Here is a 13,984-nt window from a genome sequence, read left to right as displayed (position 1 = left end):
GTCTGCACTATACGGCGAGCCTCCATGTTTTTGAAGACCAGGATTCTTATTACATCTGCTCGGACGCTGCAGTTTTCATTAAACTGTCAGGAAGTAACTTCAGGCGTTTTTCCCACAAGGGAGAGGTAAGCGCTCTGTGAGCCCACTACTTAGGAAGATACATCTGTGTCACCATCTGATTACCAGCATCTGACGGCTGTTTTGGATTGGACTTTATATGGAATTTTTAACACATTTGTTTGGTTTTGACATCTTTAACGCACGTTGTTCAATCAATTCTCACATTTATTCACTTGAGTTATTTTTGCACATTGGTTCTCTTATTTTTAGTTTGTTTGCATTTATTGATTTATTATTTAATTTAATATTTATTCATCATTCATTGTTTAGTGCATTCAATTGCGCTCGTCACTAGTGGATGTTCCCTGTACTTAGAACTGTCTCTACACAAAGTGTCATTTCTGAAGGAAAAAAAGTAATTTAAAACTGACTCGCGGCTATAATGAATTGTCGGCTCCCGGCAATTCAGAGAGAATAAAAAAAAAAAATGCGGGGTGCCCCCAAATTCCATTACCAGGCCCTTCAGGTCAATTAAAAAAAAAATTACGTGGGGTTCCCCCCAAATATCCATTCCAGACCCTTCAGGTCTGGTGTGGATTTTAAGGGGAACTCCACCCCAAATTGTTGTTTAAAAATGGCGTGGAGTTCCCCCAAAAATCCACACCAGATCCCTTATCCGAGCACGCAACCTGACTGGCCACAGAAAAGAGGGGGGATGAGAGAGCGGCCCCCACCCCTCCTGAACCATACCAGGCCACATGCCCTCAACATGGGGAGGATGTACCCATGTTGATGGGGACAAGGGCCTCATCCCCACAACCCTTGTCCGGTGGTTGTGGGGGTCTGCAGGCGGGGGGCTTATCAGAATCTGGAAGACCCCTTTAACAAAGGGGACCCCCAGATCCTGGCCCCCATGTGAATTGGTAATGGGGTACATTGTACCCCAACCATTTCACAAAAGAAGTGTAAATAGTTGTAAAAAAACACACACAGACACACCGTGGAAAAAAGTCATTTATTAAAGAAAAAAATAATAATCCAGCGGTGGTAATCCACTCTCCCGGCTCCCAGCTCCAACGTTGTCGGTATCCAGTAGGGGGTGATCTTCTCTCCGGTCCAGTTGATGGGGTCATCCTCCCCATGTTGAGGGCATGTGGCCTGGTATTGTTCAGGAGGGAGGGGGGTGCTCTCTCGTCCCCCCCTCTTTTCTGCGGCCGGCCAGGTTACGTGCTCGGATAAGGGGTTTGGTGTGGATTTTTGGGGGAACTCCACGCCATTTTCTTTTTAAATTTGGGGTGGAGTTCCCCTTAAAATCCACGTCATTTTTTTTTTTAAATTGACGGCAGGGTTTCCCTTAATATCCATACCAGACCTGAAGGGCCTGGTAATTGAATTTGGGGGGACCCCACACATTTTTTTTACTTTACACCCCCCCCAGGTATGAAATTTAAAGGAATATTTCACTTTTATTGTTTCACTTTCAGCATTATTAAATTCCCTACGACCGACAGTGGTAGGTGCCGCCAGATACCAATTTTATTTTTAAATTTAAGCAACAGTGGAGCCAAATTATTCTCTATGTATTTATTAAGATCCTGTGCAATGACTTTTCCGAGGTACTTAATTTTCCCCACTATCTCCAACTGTGGAATCTCAGCCAGGATCTGGTTCCTCATTGGGTCTACCGGCATTAAAGCCGATTTCTCCCAATTTATCACCAGCCCGGATATGCTGCCGAATTCACCAAAAATACTCATTGCCTGCCTAATGGAGTGTCACCAAGAAAGAGGAGGACATCGTCCGCGTACAGAGCACAAATCCCTTCATTATCCTGTCCCTTCTTATAGCAGTGGCTGGTGGTTCCATTGCCAGGGCAAAGAGCAGAGGAGACAATGGACACCCCTGCCTCGTGCCTCTCTCCATCTTAATTCTTGCTGAATATTCGTTGTTAACTCAAATTTTATCAAACGCAGCCACTGTGCCATCAATTGTCGCCACTGTGCCATCAATTGTCGCCACTGTGCCATCAATTGTCGCCACTGTGCCCATCAATTGTCACCACTGTGCCCATCAATTGTCACCACTGTGCCATGCCAAACGCAGCCACTGTGCCATCAAACGCAGCCACTGTGCCACCAATTGTTACTACTGTGCCATCAACTGTCACCACTGTGCCATCAATTGTCACCACTGTGCCCAGCAATTGTCACCACTATGCCATGCCATCAAACGCAGCCACTGTGACATCAATTGTCGCCACTGTGCCCATCAATTGTCACCACTGTGCCATCAATTGTCACCAGTGTGCCCATTGTCACCATTGTGCCATCAATCATCGCCACTGTGCCCATCAATTGTCACCACTGTGCTGCCGTGCCCATCAATTGTCACCACTGTCTGTGCCATCAATTGTCGCCACTTTGATTCCATCTTTTTGGATCAAACCGGCCGGCGGTGGACTCTTTGGACACCCCCAAACCCCCCCCCCACCTGTTTCTATTATGCCTGCCGCGGTGGAATCACCCCCGCACCTGTTCCTAGCCGCGGCCGAAGTCTGGAGACAGAGAGGACTGACTGCAATCATCACAGCAGGTGCCGTGCCAGCCGTCAGGACAGGTCACTCACACGTGCAGCCAGCCGTTGAGCAGCCGCCGCGCCGCCCGGGCGGAGATACTGAAAGTGCTGTGTGTGTGTGACGTGCCTGACGTCACATCATCACACAGTCACAGTGCAGAGGCAGGCGCGGCGAGGCGTAGGAAGAAGAAAGAGTACCCCCCCACCTGTTCCTATTATGCCTGCCGCGGTGGACACCGCCCCCCCCCCCCCCCCGCATTTTTTTTTTTTTTTTTAAATGTCAGGATGGTGTCACCCCTTTAGCGGGTGTCACCCGGTGCGGACCCCCCCCCCCCGGCACCCCTTTAGCTCCACCCCTGGCCCCGCCTTGAAACTGTCTCTGCAGCACGTTACGGGATTGGCAGCGTTGGTAGGCACCTGGAGCAGAGAACGGGGGGGGCTGCCGTCTGAAATTGAAATTGAGAAGCGGGAGGGGGGGGGGGGGCTGCCGCGAATTGAGAAACGGAGGGGGGCCCTTTACAAATCTATATATATAAAACTCAACGTGTGTGTGTATGTATGTATGTTCCAGCATCACGTCCAAACGGCTAAAGATATTAACATGAAACTTGGCACACATGTTACTTATATGTCAGCAACAAACATAGGATAGGTGGTTTAACCCTTACCCACCCCCATTTGCCATGGTCGGGGTTTTTCTTTAAAGTCCCATTCAACTCTATGGGAAATACATGTTACTTCATAACTTCCAAACGGCTGTACATATTTCGATAACACTTGGTCACATGTTACTTATATGTCCACTTAAACTATAGGATAGTTAATTTATCCCTTAACTACCCCCATTTGTGAGGGTCAGGGTTTTTGTTTAAAGTCCCATGCAAATCAATGGGAAATGTATGTTCCCACATAACTTCTGTACGCCTGGAGATATTTCAATAATACCTGGTACACATATTACTTATATGCCAAATAAAAATATATGACAGTTAAATTAACCCTTACCTACACCCTTATATAAAAGATGGGTATATTTATATTACTATGATTTTCCTCCCCAAAAGGTTAAGATAGGAAGACCGGGCAACGCCGGGTATTCAGCTAGTTATTAATTAAAAAAAAAAATATATATATATATATATATATATATAAAATAAATAAACATTTATAAAAAAAGGGGGGGGTTGCCATTCAGGGCCCTTGGGACCTCTGGGCCCTTTAATTAAAAAAAAAAAAAACATTTATAAAAAAAAAAAAAAAAAGGGGGGTTTGCCACATGGAGACCTCATGAGCCCTTTAATATATATATATATATATATATATATATATATATATATATATATATATATATATATATATATATATATATATATATATACACACATACATACATACATATACACACACACACATATACACACACATACATATACACACACATACATACATACACATCTATAAGGAATAAAAAGAAAAAAAAATGAAATAAAATATGAACAAAAAAAGAATTTATAAAAAAAGGGGGATTATATATATATATATATATATATATATATATATATATATATATATATATATATATATATGTATATATATATATATATATATATATATATATAAAAAATGTATTTATTTTTTTATAAAAAAAAGGGGTGTTTTCATCCTGGGCCCTGGGGATCTCCGGGCCCCTGGGGACCCCCGTACCCCTAAGAAAAAAAAATTGTCCCTTTAATAAGTAATAAAAAAATATATATATTAGAAAAAATATATATTTTTTTAGAAAAAATAAAAAAAGGGGGGTTGCCATCCGGGGGGCCCTGGGGGCCTGGGGACCCCCGGACCGCTAAAAAAAAAAAAAAAAAAATGGCCCTTTAATAAAAATTCAAATAAAAATATATTAAAAAAAAATATATATTTTTTATAAAAAATAAATAAAAAAAAGGGGAGTTGTCATCTGGGACCCTGTGGGCCTCCGGGCCCCTGGGGAACTCCGGACCCCTAAAACAATAAAACATTTTTTTGATTACGCTGGTTCCTCCCTCCTCTCTCTGTACCGATCGGTACAGTGTGAGAGGGGGGAGCGCGGGTGTCAGCAGCGCTGTGGATGGATCTGTGACTATTGCAGTCACAGATTCATCCATCCCTGCTCAGCCATCCCTGCAACCCCCGCCCCAATACTGTGCAATACACCCTGCCATACTCTGCAATACCCCCTGCCATACTCTTCCTTCCCTGCCAGTACTCTGCAATACCCCACGCGCCAATACTCTGCAATACCCCACGCGCCAATACTCTGCAATACCCCACGCGCCAATACTCTGCAATACCCCACGCGCCAATACTCTGCAATACCCCACGCGCCAATACTCTGCAATACCCCACGCGCCAATACTCTGCAATACCCCACGCGCCAATACTCTGCAATACCCCACGCGCCAATACTCTGCAATACCCCACGCGCCAATACTCTGCAATACCCCACGCGCCAATACTCTGCAATACCCCACGCGCCAATACTCTGCAATACCCACGCACCAATACTCTGCAATATCCACGCACCAATACTCTGCAATATCCACGCACCAATACTCTGCAATACCCGGAAAATACTCTAGGGAAAAAAATGCGTTTTAACCACTTCCCGCCCGCCGGACGTCATACAACGTCCTTGACTTTGTGCAGGGATATCTGAATGATGCCTGCAGCTACAGGCATCATTCAGATATCATCTTTTTCAGCCAGCGATTCCCTACACCATAACGATCATGGCGGCTGTTCCACCTCTTGATCGTTCTTACGTCCCCCCTCCCTTCGCCCTCTGGTGCTTCTTCCGACTCACCGCAACGATCGAAGCCAGGATCGTTTTTTTTTTGTTTTTGTTTTTCTTCAGGCTTCCCAGCCTAGAGGTGAGATGTGGGGTCTTATTGACCCCATATCTCACTGTAAAGAGGACCTGTCATGCTATATTCCTATTACAAGGGATGTTTACATTCCTTGTAATAGGAATAAAAGTAATCAAAACATTTATTTTTGGGGAAAAACGTGTCAAACTAAAATAAAGTAAAATGAACAATACATTATTTTTTTTTTTTTAAAGCGCCCCTGTTCCCATGTGCTCGTATACAGAAGTGACCGCACACGAAAGTCCCGCCCACATATGAAAACGGTGTTCAAACTACACATGTGAGGTATCGCTGCGAACGTTAGAGCGAGAGCAATAATTTTGGCCCTAGACCTCTTCTCCAACTAAAAAGATGTAACCAGTAAAAACATTTAAAGCGTCACCTATGGGGATTTTTAAGTAGCGAAGTTTGGCGCCATTCCACAAGCGTGTGCAATTTTGAAGTGTGATATGTTGGGTATCTATTGACTCGGCGTAACTTTATCTTTCATATTATGCAAAAACATTGGGCTAACTTTAATGTTTTTTTTTTTTTTTAAAAGCACAAAACTGTTTTATTTCCCAAAAAACGCATTCGAAAAAATGCTGTGCAAATACCATGCGCGATAAAAAGTTGCAACGACCGCCATTGTATTCTCTAGGGTCTTTGCTAAAAAAAGCATATATAATGTTTTGGGGTTCTATGTAATTTTCTAGAAAATAAATGATGATTTTTACATGTAGGAGAGAAATGTCAGAACTGGTCTGGGTGTTCCAGAACGCCTGATGGTGCTCCCTGCATGTTGGGCCTCTGTATGTGGCCACGCTGTAAAAGTCGCACACATGTGGTATCGCCATACTCAGGAGGAATAGCAGAATGTGTTTTGGGGTGTAATTTGTGGTATGCATATGCTGTGTGTGAGAAATAACCCGCTAATATGAACATTTTGTGAAAAAAAATAAAAATAAAAAAAATCTTGATTTTTGCAAAGAATTGTGGGGAAAAAAATGACAACTTCAAAAAACTCACCATGCCTCTTTCTAAATACATTGGAATGTCTTCTTTCCAAAAAGGGGTCATTTAGGGGGTATTTGTACTTTTCTGGCATGTTAGGGTCTCAAGAAATGAGATAGGCCGTCAGTACATCAGATGTGATCAAATTGATCAATTTTCAGATATTGGCACCATAGCTTGTGGACCCTATAACTTTCACCCAGACTAAATATCCAAAAATGTTTTTGTTGTTACCAAAGATATGTAGCAGTATACATTTTAGGCCAAATTTATGAAGAAAAATATTTGTTTTGCAAAATTTTATAATAGAAAAGAAGAAAAATTTATTTTTTTACCAAATTTTCGTTCTTTTTTCATTTATAGCGAAAAAAAAAAACGCAGAGGTGATCGAATAACACCAAAAGAAAGCTATATTTGTGGGGGAAAAAGGACAAAATTTAATTTGGTTACAGTGTTGTATGGCTGAGTTATTGTCATTCAAAATGTGAGAGCACCGAAAGCTGAAAATTGGTCTGGTTATTAAGTGGGTTTAAGTGCCCAGTTGTCAAGTGGTTAAATCTGTATATTGCAGAATTATAGACTCTACCCTACCCCATTCCACTGCTCCCCTCTAGGGAGAGTCCGGAGTGATTTGACTGGGGACATAGGCTCCCCTATATACAGCAAGAGGAACTGACAATGTTCCTCCTACTGTGTGACGTCAGAAACTGGAATCAACAAAGAATTTAGTATCTTCTGGTTTTGGTTTATTTCTAAGCTGTTAATAGCTTGCAAAGCAGCTGATCAAACCGGTCTCCTTTTGATATGCTGCTTTGAAGAGCCAGAGGAGAGATATGGGGTCTCAGACCCCAGATCTCTACATAAAGAGGACCTGTCACAGCCAATGCTATCACAAGGGATGTTGTTCATTCTTTGTGTTAGCAATTAAGTTGATAAAAAAAGTCAAAGCTACAGCATAAAACAAGTGGTTGTAAAGGCATAAGGTTTTTTTATTCTTCATTATGTGCATAAAGATAAAAAAACTTCTGCATGCAGCATCCCCCCTTATTCTTACCTTAGCCACTCTCGAACCAGCAATGTGCACAAGAGCTAAGGCTGCTCTCACTCCTATTGGCTTAGAGGTGGCAGCATGAGCCACTGCTGTCAATCAGTGACAAGGGAGTTGGGGGTAGGGCCAAGTCTTGCTCTGTGTGTCTTATGGACTCGAGAACATGCAGGCACAAGTGCCCCCAGAGCAAGCATTGCTCTGGGGGCACTTTCAGGGCAGGAGGAGCCAGAAGAAAGAGCCAGCAGGGGACCTGAAAAGAGGGGGATTGGGGCTGCAGGTAAGTAGAACATGTTTGTTAGTAAATGTAAATTTTTTTCTTTAAAATATCACTTTAATTAACATTAATAATAAAATAAACAAAAAGCACCCGTCCACCCATGTTCTTGCGCAAATGTGAACACGCACGTTGGTCCCACATGCATATGTAAACGGCAGTCTACCACACATGTGAGGTATAACCACCAACATCAGAGTGAGAGCAAAAATCTTGCACCAGACCTCCCGTGTATATCTAAACTGGTAACCTGTAAGGGTTTTTAAAGCTCCACATGAATAATTTATTGTGCCGTAGTTTGTCACCATTCCACAAGCACGCCCAATTTTAAAGTGCAACATGTCCCCTTGAGAAGATAGGCTTTAAAATTAAACACATATCGACATGTACAAAAGATGTTCGGAACCTATCCATGAAATTTTTTTATACTCACATTTACTTTTTAACAGGTGTCCCATATCTATTTATTAAATAAACCAAGCAAGTTAACATAGTATTTGATCAATATTCCCAAGAGCCTTACTTGTTCACACATTTCCCATGGGCCCTGCTTGTTGCTTCCATACATCTGGTGCAGTGTGATGTGAAGACGGTCATAATAATGATGCACTTTACAAATTATATTACAAGTTCTTACATCACCAGTTGTACCCCAAGGACACACTCCAGTATAATTTAAGTCTCAGCCTTAAAGGGGTTGTAAACCCTCATGTTTTTTCACCTTAATGCATCCTATGCATTAAGGTAAAAAAAACTTCTGTCTGTCACTGGCCCCCCAGCCCCCCATTTTTACCTGAGCCCTCGAACTTGACCCGGTGGACACAAGCTCTTCCTCTTCCCGGGGGATCTCGGCTCTTGATTGGATAGATTGATAGCAGCGCAGCCATTGGCTCCCACTGCAGTCAATCAAATCCAATGACGCGGGCGCTGGGGGACGGGGCAGAGTCTTACTATCGCCGAATGAATGACTCGGGAGCGCGCCCACAAGGTAACCCCTGGGAGAGTGCTTCTCCTAGGGCAGTGGTTCTCAAACTTCTAGTATTGTGACCCCTTCATAACATTTCCCAAGTTGTGGGGACCCCTAACAGTAAAATTATTTTCACAGCGTGGGTATTATTATTTTCGCAGGCAAGACAAGTAATCCTAACCCACCGACATTTAGTGCTTCCTGAGTCCCTTCCACTCATACAGGCATACCCCGCTTTGCGGACACTCACTTTACGTACACTCGCGAGTACGGACATGCCCGCAAGTGTACGTAAAGTGCCTCGCAATTACGGACATTCCCGCGCCGCGCAGCTGCAGTATGATCTGGAGGGCGGAGCTGCCGCCCAGAGTTGTGAGGGAAGAGGCAAAACGTCCTGCGCATTGCCAGCAAGCCAGTCCAGCATTGCCTGTCGGCCCAGAGGTGCTCAGCATAGGTGCTCAGCATTGCCTGTCAGCAATCCCAGCGCTGCTCAGAGGTGCCGCCAGCCCAGAGCTGTTCACCAGCCACAGTCTGCATAAACGTAAGTACCGTACGCCCCCCTGCTATTGGCCCTGACCCCCCCCACTACCAGCCCTGGACCCACATCATAGCCCCTGACCCCCCCACTGTTATTTTCATTGTTACAGGTACCTATCGTGCCTGCCAGCCCAGAGGTGCCCGCCAGCACCAAGGCCCAGAGGTGCCTGCCAGCTAGCACCAAGGCCCAGAGGTACCCACCAGCCAGCATCAAGGCCCATAGGTACCCACCAGCCAGCACCAAGGCCCAGAGGTACCCACCAGCCAGCACCAAGGCCCAGAGGTGCCTGCTAGCCAGCATCAAGGCACATAGGTGCCTGCCAGCCAGTACCAAGGCCCAGAGGTACCCACCAGCCAGCATCAAGGCCCATAGTTGCCTGCTAGCCAGCATCAAGGCCCATAGGTGCCTGCCAGCCAGTACCAAGGCCCAGAGGTACCCACCAGCCAGCACCAAAGCCCAGAGGTGCCTGCTAGCCAGCATCAAGGCACATAGGTGCCTGCCAGCCAGTACCAAGGCCCAGAGGTACCCACCAGCCAGCATCAAGGCCCATAGTTGCCTGCTAGCCAGCATCAAGGCCCATAGGTGCCTGCCAGCCAGTACCAAGGCCCATAGGTACCCACCAGCCAGCACCAAAGCCCAGAGGTGCCTGCTAGCCAGCATCAAGGCACATAGGTGCCTGCCAGCCAGTACCAAGGCCCAGAGGTACCCACCAGCCAGCATCAAGGCCCATAGTTGCCTGCTAGCCCGCATCAAGGCACATAGGTGCCTGCCAGCCAGTACCAAAGCCCAGAGGTACCCACCAGCCAGCATCAAGGCCCATAGTTGCCTGCCAGCCAGTACCAAGGCCCAGAGGTACCCACCAGCCAGTACCAAGGCCCAGAGGTGCCTGCCAGCCAGCACCAAGACCCAGAGGTGCCAGCCCAGCATTGCCCAGAGGTGTCCGCCAGCCAGCCCAGCATTGCTTGCCAGGTACGCATTGAATAATGGCAGATAGTACCAAAAAAAGCCGCAAATCAATTACTTTGGATATGAAGGCTAAAATGATTAAGTTGTATGATGAAGGTGTAACTCAAGCTGAAATAGGCCGAAGGCTAGGCTACACTCGGACTACAGTTAACACCGTCATAAAAAACAGAGAAAAACTTCTTGCAGAAATTAAGAGTGCTACACCTGTTAACACAACAACAATTCGAAAAAGAGATAGCATTGTTGCAGACATGGAGAGACTCTTAATACTTTGGATAGAAAATCAGACTGCACGTCATGTTCCTGTCAACCAGGCAATTATACAAACTAAAGCCTTAAGTCTATTCAATGACCTGAAGGCTAAGAAAGGTGAGACAGCAAAGGATGCAGAATTTTCTGCAAGCCGTGGATGGTTTGATAGGTTCAAGAAAAGGTCTAACCTACATAACATTAAAATACAAGGAGAGGCAGCTGCTGCAGATCATAAGGCTGCAGAAAGCTATCCAAGCGAGCTTGCCAAAATTATTCAAGATGGAGGCTACTCCATGGATCAGATTTTTAATGTGGATGAGACTGGTCTATTCTGGAAGAAGATGCCTGCAAGAACCTTTATCGCAATACAGGAAAGATCAATGCCAGGCTACAAGCCAGCTAAAGATAGAATAACCCTTCTGTTAGGTGGCAATGCTTCTGGTACCTTAAAGCTAAAGCCTTTGCTAATTTACAGATGGGAAAATCCAAGAGCTTTGAAGAACTACGTTAAAACTAGGCTTCCAGTGCATTGGAGAGCTAACAAAAAAGCATGGGTTACTGCAGCCCTTTTTGAAGATTGGTTTGACACCTGCTTTGTTCCAGAGGTGAAAGCCTATTGCAAGGACAACAATATCCCTTTCCACATTTTGCTGCTTGTTGATAATATCCTTGGACACCCTCGAACACTAGATGAGCTGAACCCTAACATTCGAGTGCAGTTCCTACCACCAAATACTACCTCACTACTGCAGCCAATGGATCAATGCGTCATTGCCACCTTCAAGTTAAACTACTTAAAAAGAACATTCAGTAAGTGTATTGCAGCAATAGACAAAGAAGAAGGAGAAGGTAAAGAAGTCCTATCCAAATTCTGGAAAAGCTACAACATCTTGGATTGCATTAAAACTATAAGAGATGCTTGGAATGACATAAAGGAAACCACAATGAAAAGGGCTTGGAAAAAATTATGCCCACAGTTAGTTGATGATTCAGAAGGCTGTGAAGATCATGTAGCTACTGTTACTGAAAATATTGTAGATATGGCAAGGCAGTTAGAGCTGGAAGTGGAGCCAGAAGATGTTGCTGAACTGCTTGCGTCCCACACAGAGTCCCTCAGCAATGAAGATCTTCTAGAACTTGAAGAGGAGAGAGAAGAAGATGTGCAGGATGGGGTTGAGATCATTGATCATCAGCCTGAAGGTTTAACAACAAAAATTCTCTTTGAAGCTTTCCGTCATCTTGATAGCGCCATGGCTCTATTTGAAAAGCATGATAGGGATTTTGAAAGAAGTTCCAAAGTCAATGCTAACATCTCAGGGGCTTATGCCTGTTACAAAGAAATCTACAGGGAGAAAAAGAGAGCTACACTTCAAACCTCCATAGAAACATACTTTTCTAAAAGTCCATCAGCACGCAGATCATCATCAACTGACAGTCTGTTTCCAGCTCTGACATCACCACCGTGTCCTGCTCCTATTGCTACTTGTAGTACACCCAATTCTCCAGCAAGAAAGCGCCTCATTTTTGAAGACTTGACTTGTGAAACAGAAGATACCTGCATACCTGACAGTCCATTTCCAGCTCTGACATCACCATCAAGTCCTGCTCCTACTCTGATTTCTTCTTGTAGTACACCCATTTCGCCAGCAAGAAAGCGTCTCGCCTTTGAAGATTTGACTAGTGAAACAGAAGATACCTGTATGCCTTCACCCTTCCTACCACAATGAATTATCTCAGCTGCTCTGGCCTTGCAACAACAATGAGATGGGGTAAGCTTACAATTTTTATTTGAATATTGTGTTTATTTTAGTTATCAATGCATTATTCATATCAGTTATGCTTGTAAATGACTATTGCAATGCAGTGCACACATTTAGAAGTGAAAAAAGGTATTGCTTCACTTTAAGTACATTTTCGCTTTACATACATGCCCCGGTCCCATTGTGTACTTAAAAGCGGGGTATGCCTGTATAGTATTAAAACCCTGGGTGGGATCAGTGGCAGTGCGGGGGGGGGGGGGTTTATCAGCCAACTTAGGTGCTCTTGATCAAGGTCATCTGCTGATCTTAGAACTGTAGTGGGGACTTTTTAATGGCAGTTTCTCCGGCTTCATTGTGTCTCCGACTTTGTGGTGTCTCGCAGCAGTGACACCTATGTCGAAAACAGGAGATGAGGTCTCCTCCAGCCCCTCCCACTTCACATTCCTCACCAGTCAGCTGACTTCTAGTCTCTGCCCCCCAGCCATGCCATGAACTGAATGGGCAGCTGCAAAGAGGCTGAATGGGTGGACGCGGGCTCCAGGGACAGCCCTGCTGAGTGGCCGTGAAAAGGCTAGGAGAGCGGTGTGGGCTTCAGTAACAGCCCAGGATTCGGTGACCTCTGGCAAATCGTCATTCGACCCCCGAGGGGGTACCGATCCCAGGTTGAGAACCACTGTCCTAGGGGGTTTCTTGATGAGAGAAGGAGCTGCGAGAGCCGCAGAGGGACCCCAGAAGTCACGGATCGGGGCCACTCTGTGCCAAACGAACTGCACAGTGGAGGCAAGTATGACATGTTTGTTATTAAAAAAAAATTGCTTTACAACCACTTTATTCTTAAAGAGTTGTTCGATTTCATCCAATGTTTGGAAATGTAGTTTGGTATGCAATGAAGTGGAGATGTTAATGCAAAATTACTTTTTAATTGTATTTGTATACACCCCCCACCACCACCACCACCACAAGTGTAAATGAGCCCTTAATTTTCCATCAATCTGCTTTTATTAAATGTAAGATTTTTCTGGTTACATTTTGATAAAATAAATGTATTAGCAAGATGTGTTTTTAAAAATCATGGATATAAATTATTTATAGAGAAAGGTCAAGTGGGCTCTTCTTGGACTATATTTTGGTCATTTCTAAATACTATTAATATTAGCATAACTGGTTTATTAGTGAACTATGCACTCCTGTTTTAATTTAAGAGCTTATTATATGCCCATATATTCTGTAAAAGGTTGCAAATTTATAATGGCTGAAAAGTTTATTTTTAAAGTGGAATTATATGCAAAATAAAACAATGACATATACTGTAGGCTGCAGTCTATGAACAGCAGTAACGCATTTTAGTTTTTCTGGGTGGCCCCTGTAATATAATTTTGTTACCTGTTGAACCTGCCACTAGATATGTTATTTTTAAACTTTCTAGGGGACAACACTTCCTTCTGCATGGATTTGGAAAATCTGTAGTGTGTGAATATTTGTAGATTTAAATGTGAATTTTAAGTAGACTTTAAAGGGGTTGTAAAGGTTTATCTTTTATTTTCTAAATTGGTTCCTTTACGCTAGTGCATTGTTGGTTCACTTACCTTTTTACCTTCGATTTCCCCTTCTAATTGTTTTTTTTCTTTGTTTGAATTTCTCACTTCCTG

At 44.1% G+C, this 13,984-nt stretch overlaps 1 protein-coding gene across 1 annotated transcript; it reads left to right on the top strand.

The window, feature by feature from the left end:
- Positions 1-10,340: 10,340 nt before the first annotated feature.
- LOC120918342 (tigger transposable element-derived protein 1-like) lies at positions 10,341-12,518 on the top strand. The gene has a single exon (XM_040329881.1). The coding sequence runs from the start codon at positions 10,341-10,343 to the stop codon at positions 12,300-12,302; it is 1,962 nt and encodes a 653-aa protein (XP_040185815.1). The 3' UTR covers positions 12,303-12,518.
- The last annotated feature ends 1,466 nt before the right edge of the window (positions 12,519-13,984 follow it).

Source organism: Rana temporaria, chromosome 12 (assembly GCF_905171775.1).
Source record: "Rana temporaria chromosome 12, aRanTem1.1, whole genome shotgun sequence".
Classification (NCBI taxonomy): Eukaryota; Metazoa; Chordata; class Amphibia; order Anura; family Ranidae; genus Rana; species Rana temporaria.
This window is presented reverse-complemented; position numbering and strand designations above follow the sequence as displayed.

Coding starts and splice junctions, on each gene's coding strand:
- LOC120918342 (XM_040329881.1), top strand. CDS start 10,341: ATGGCAGATAGTACCAAAAAAAGCCGCAAATCAATTACTTTGGATATG.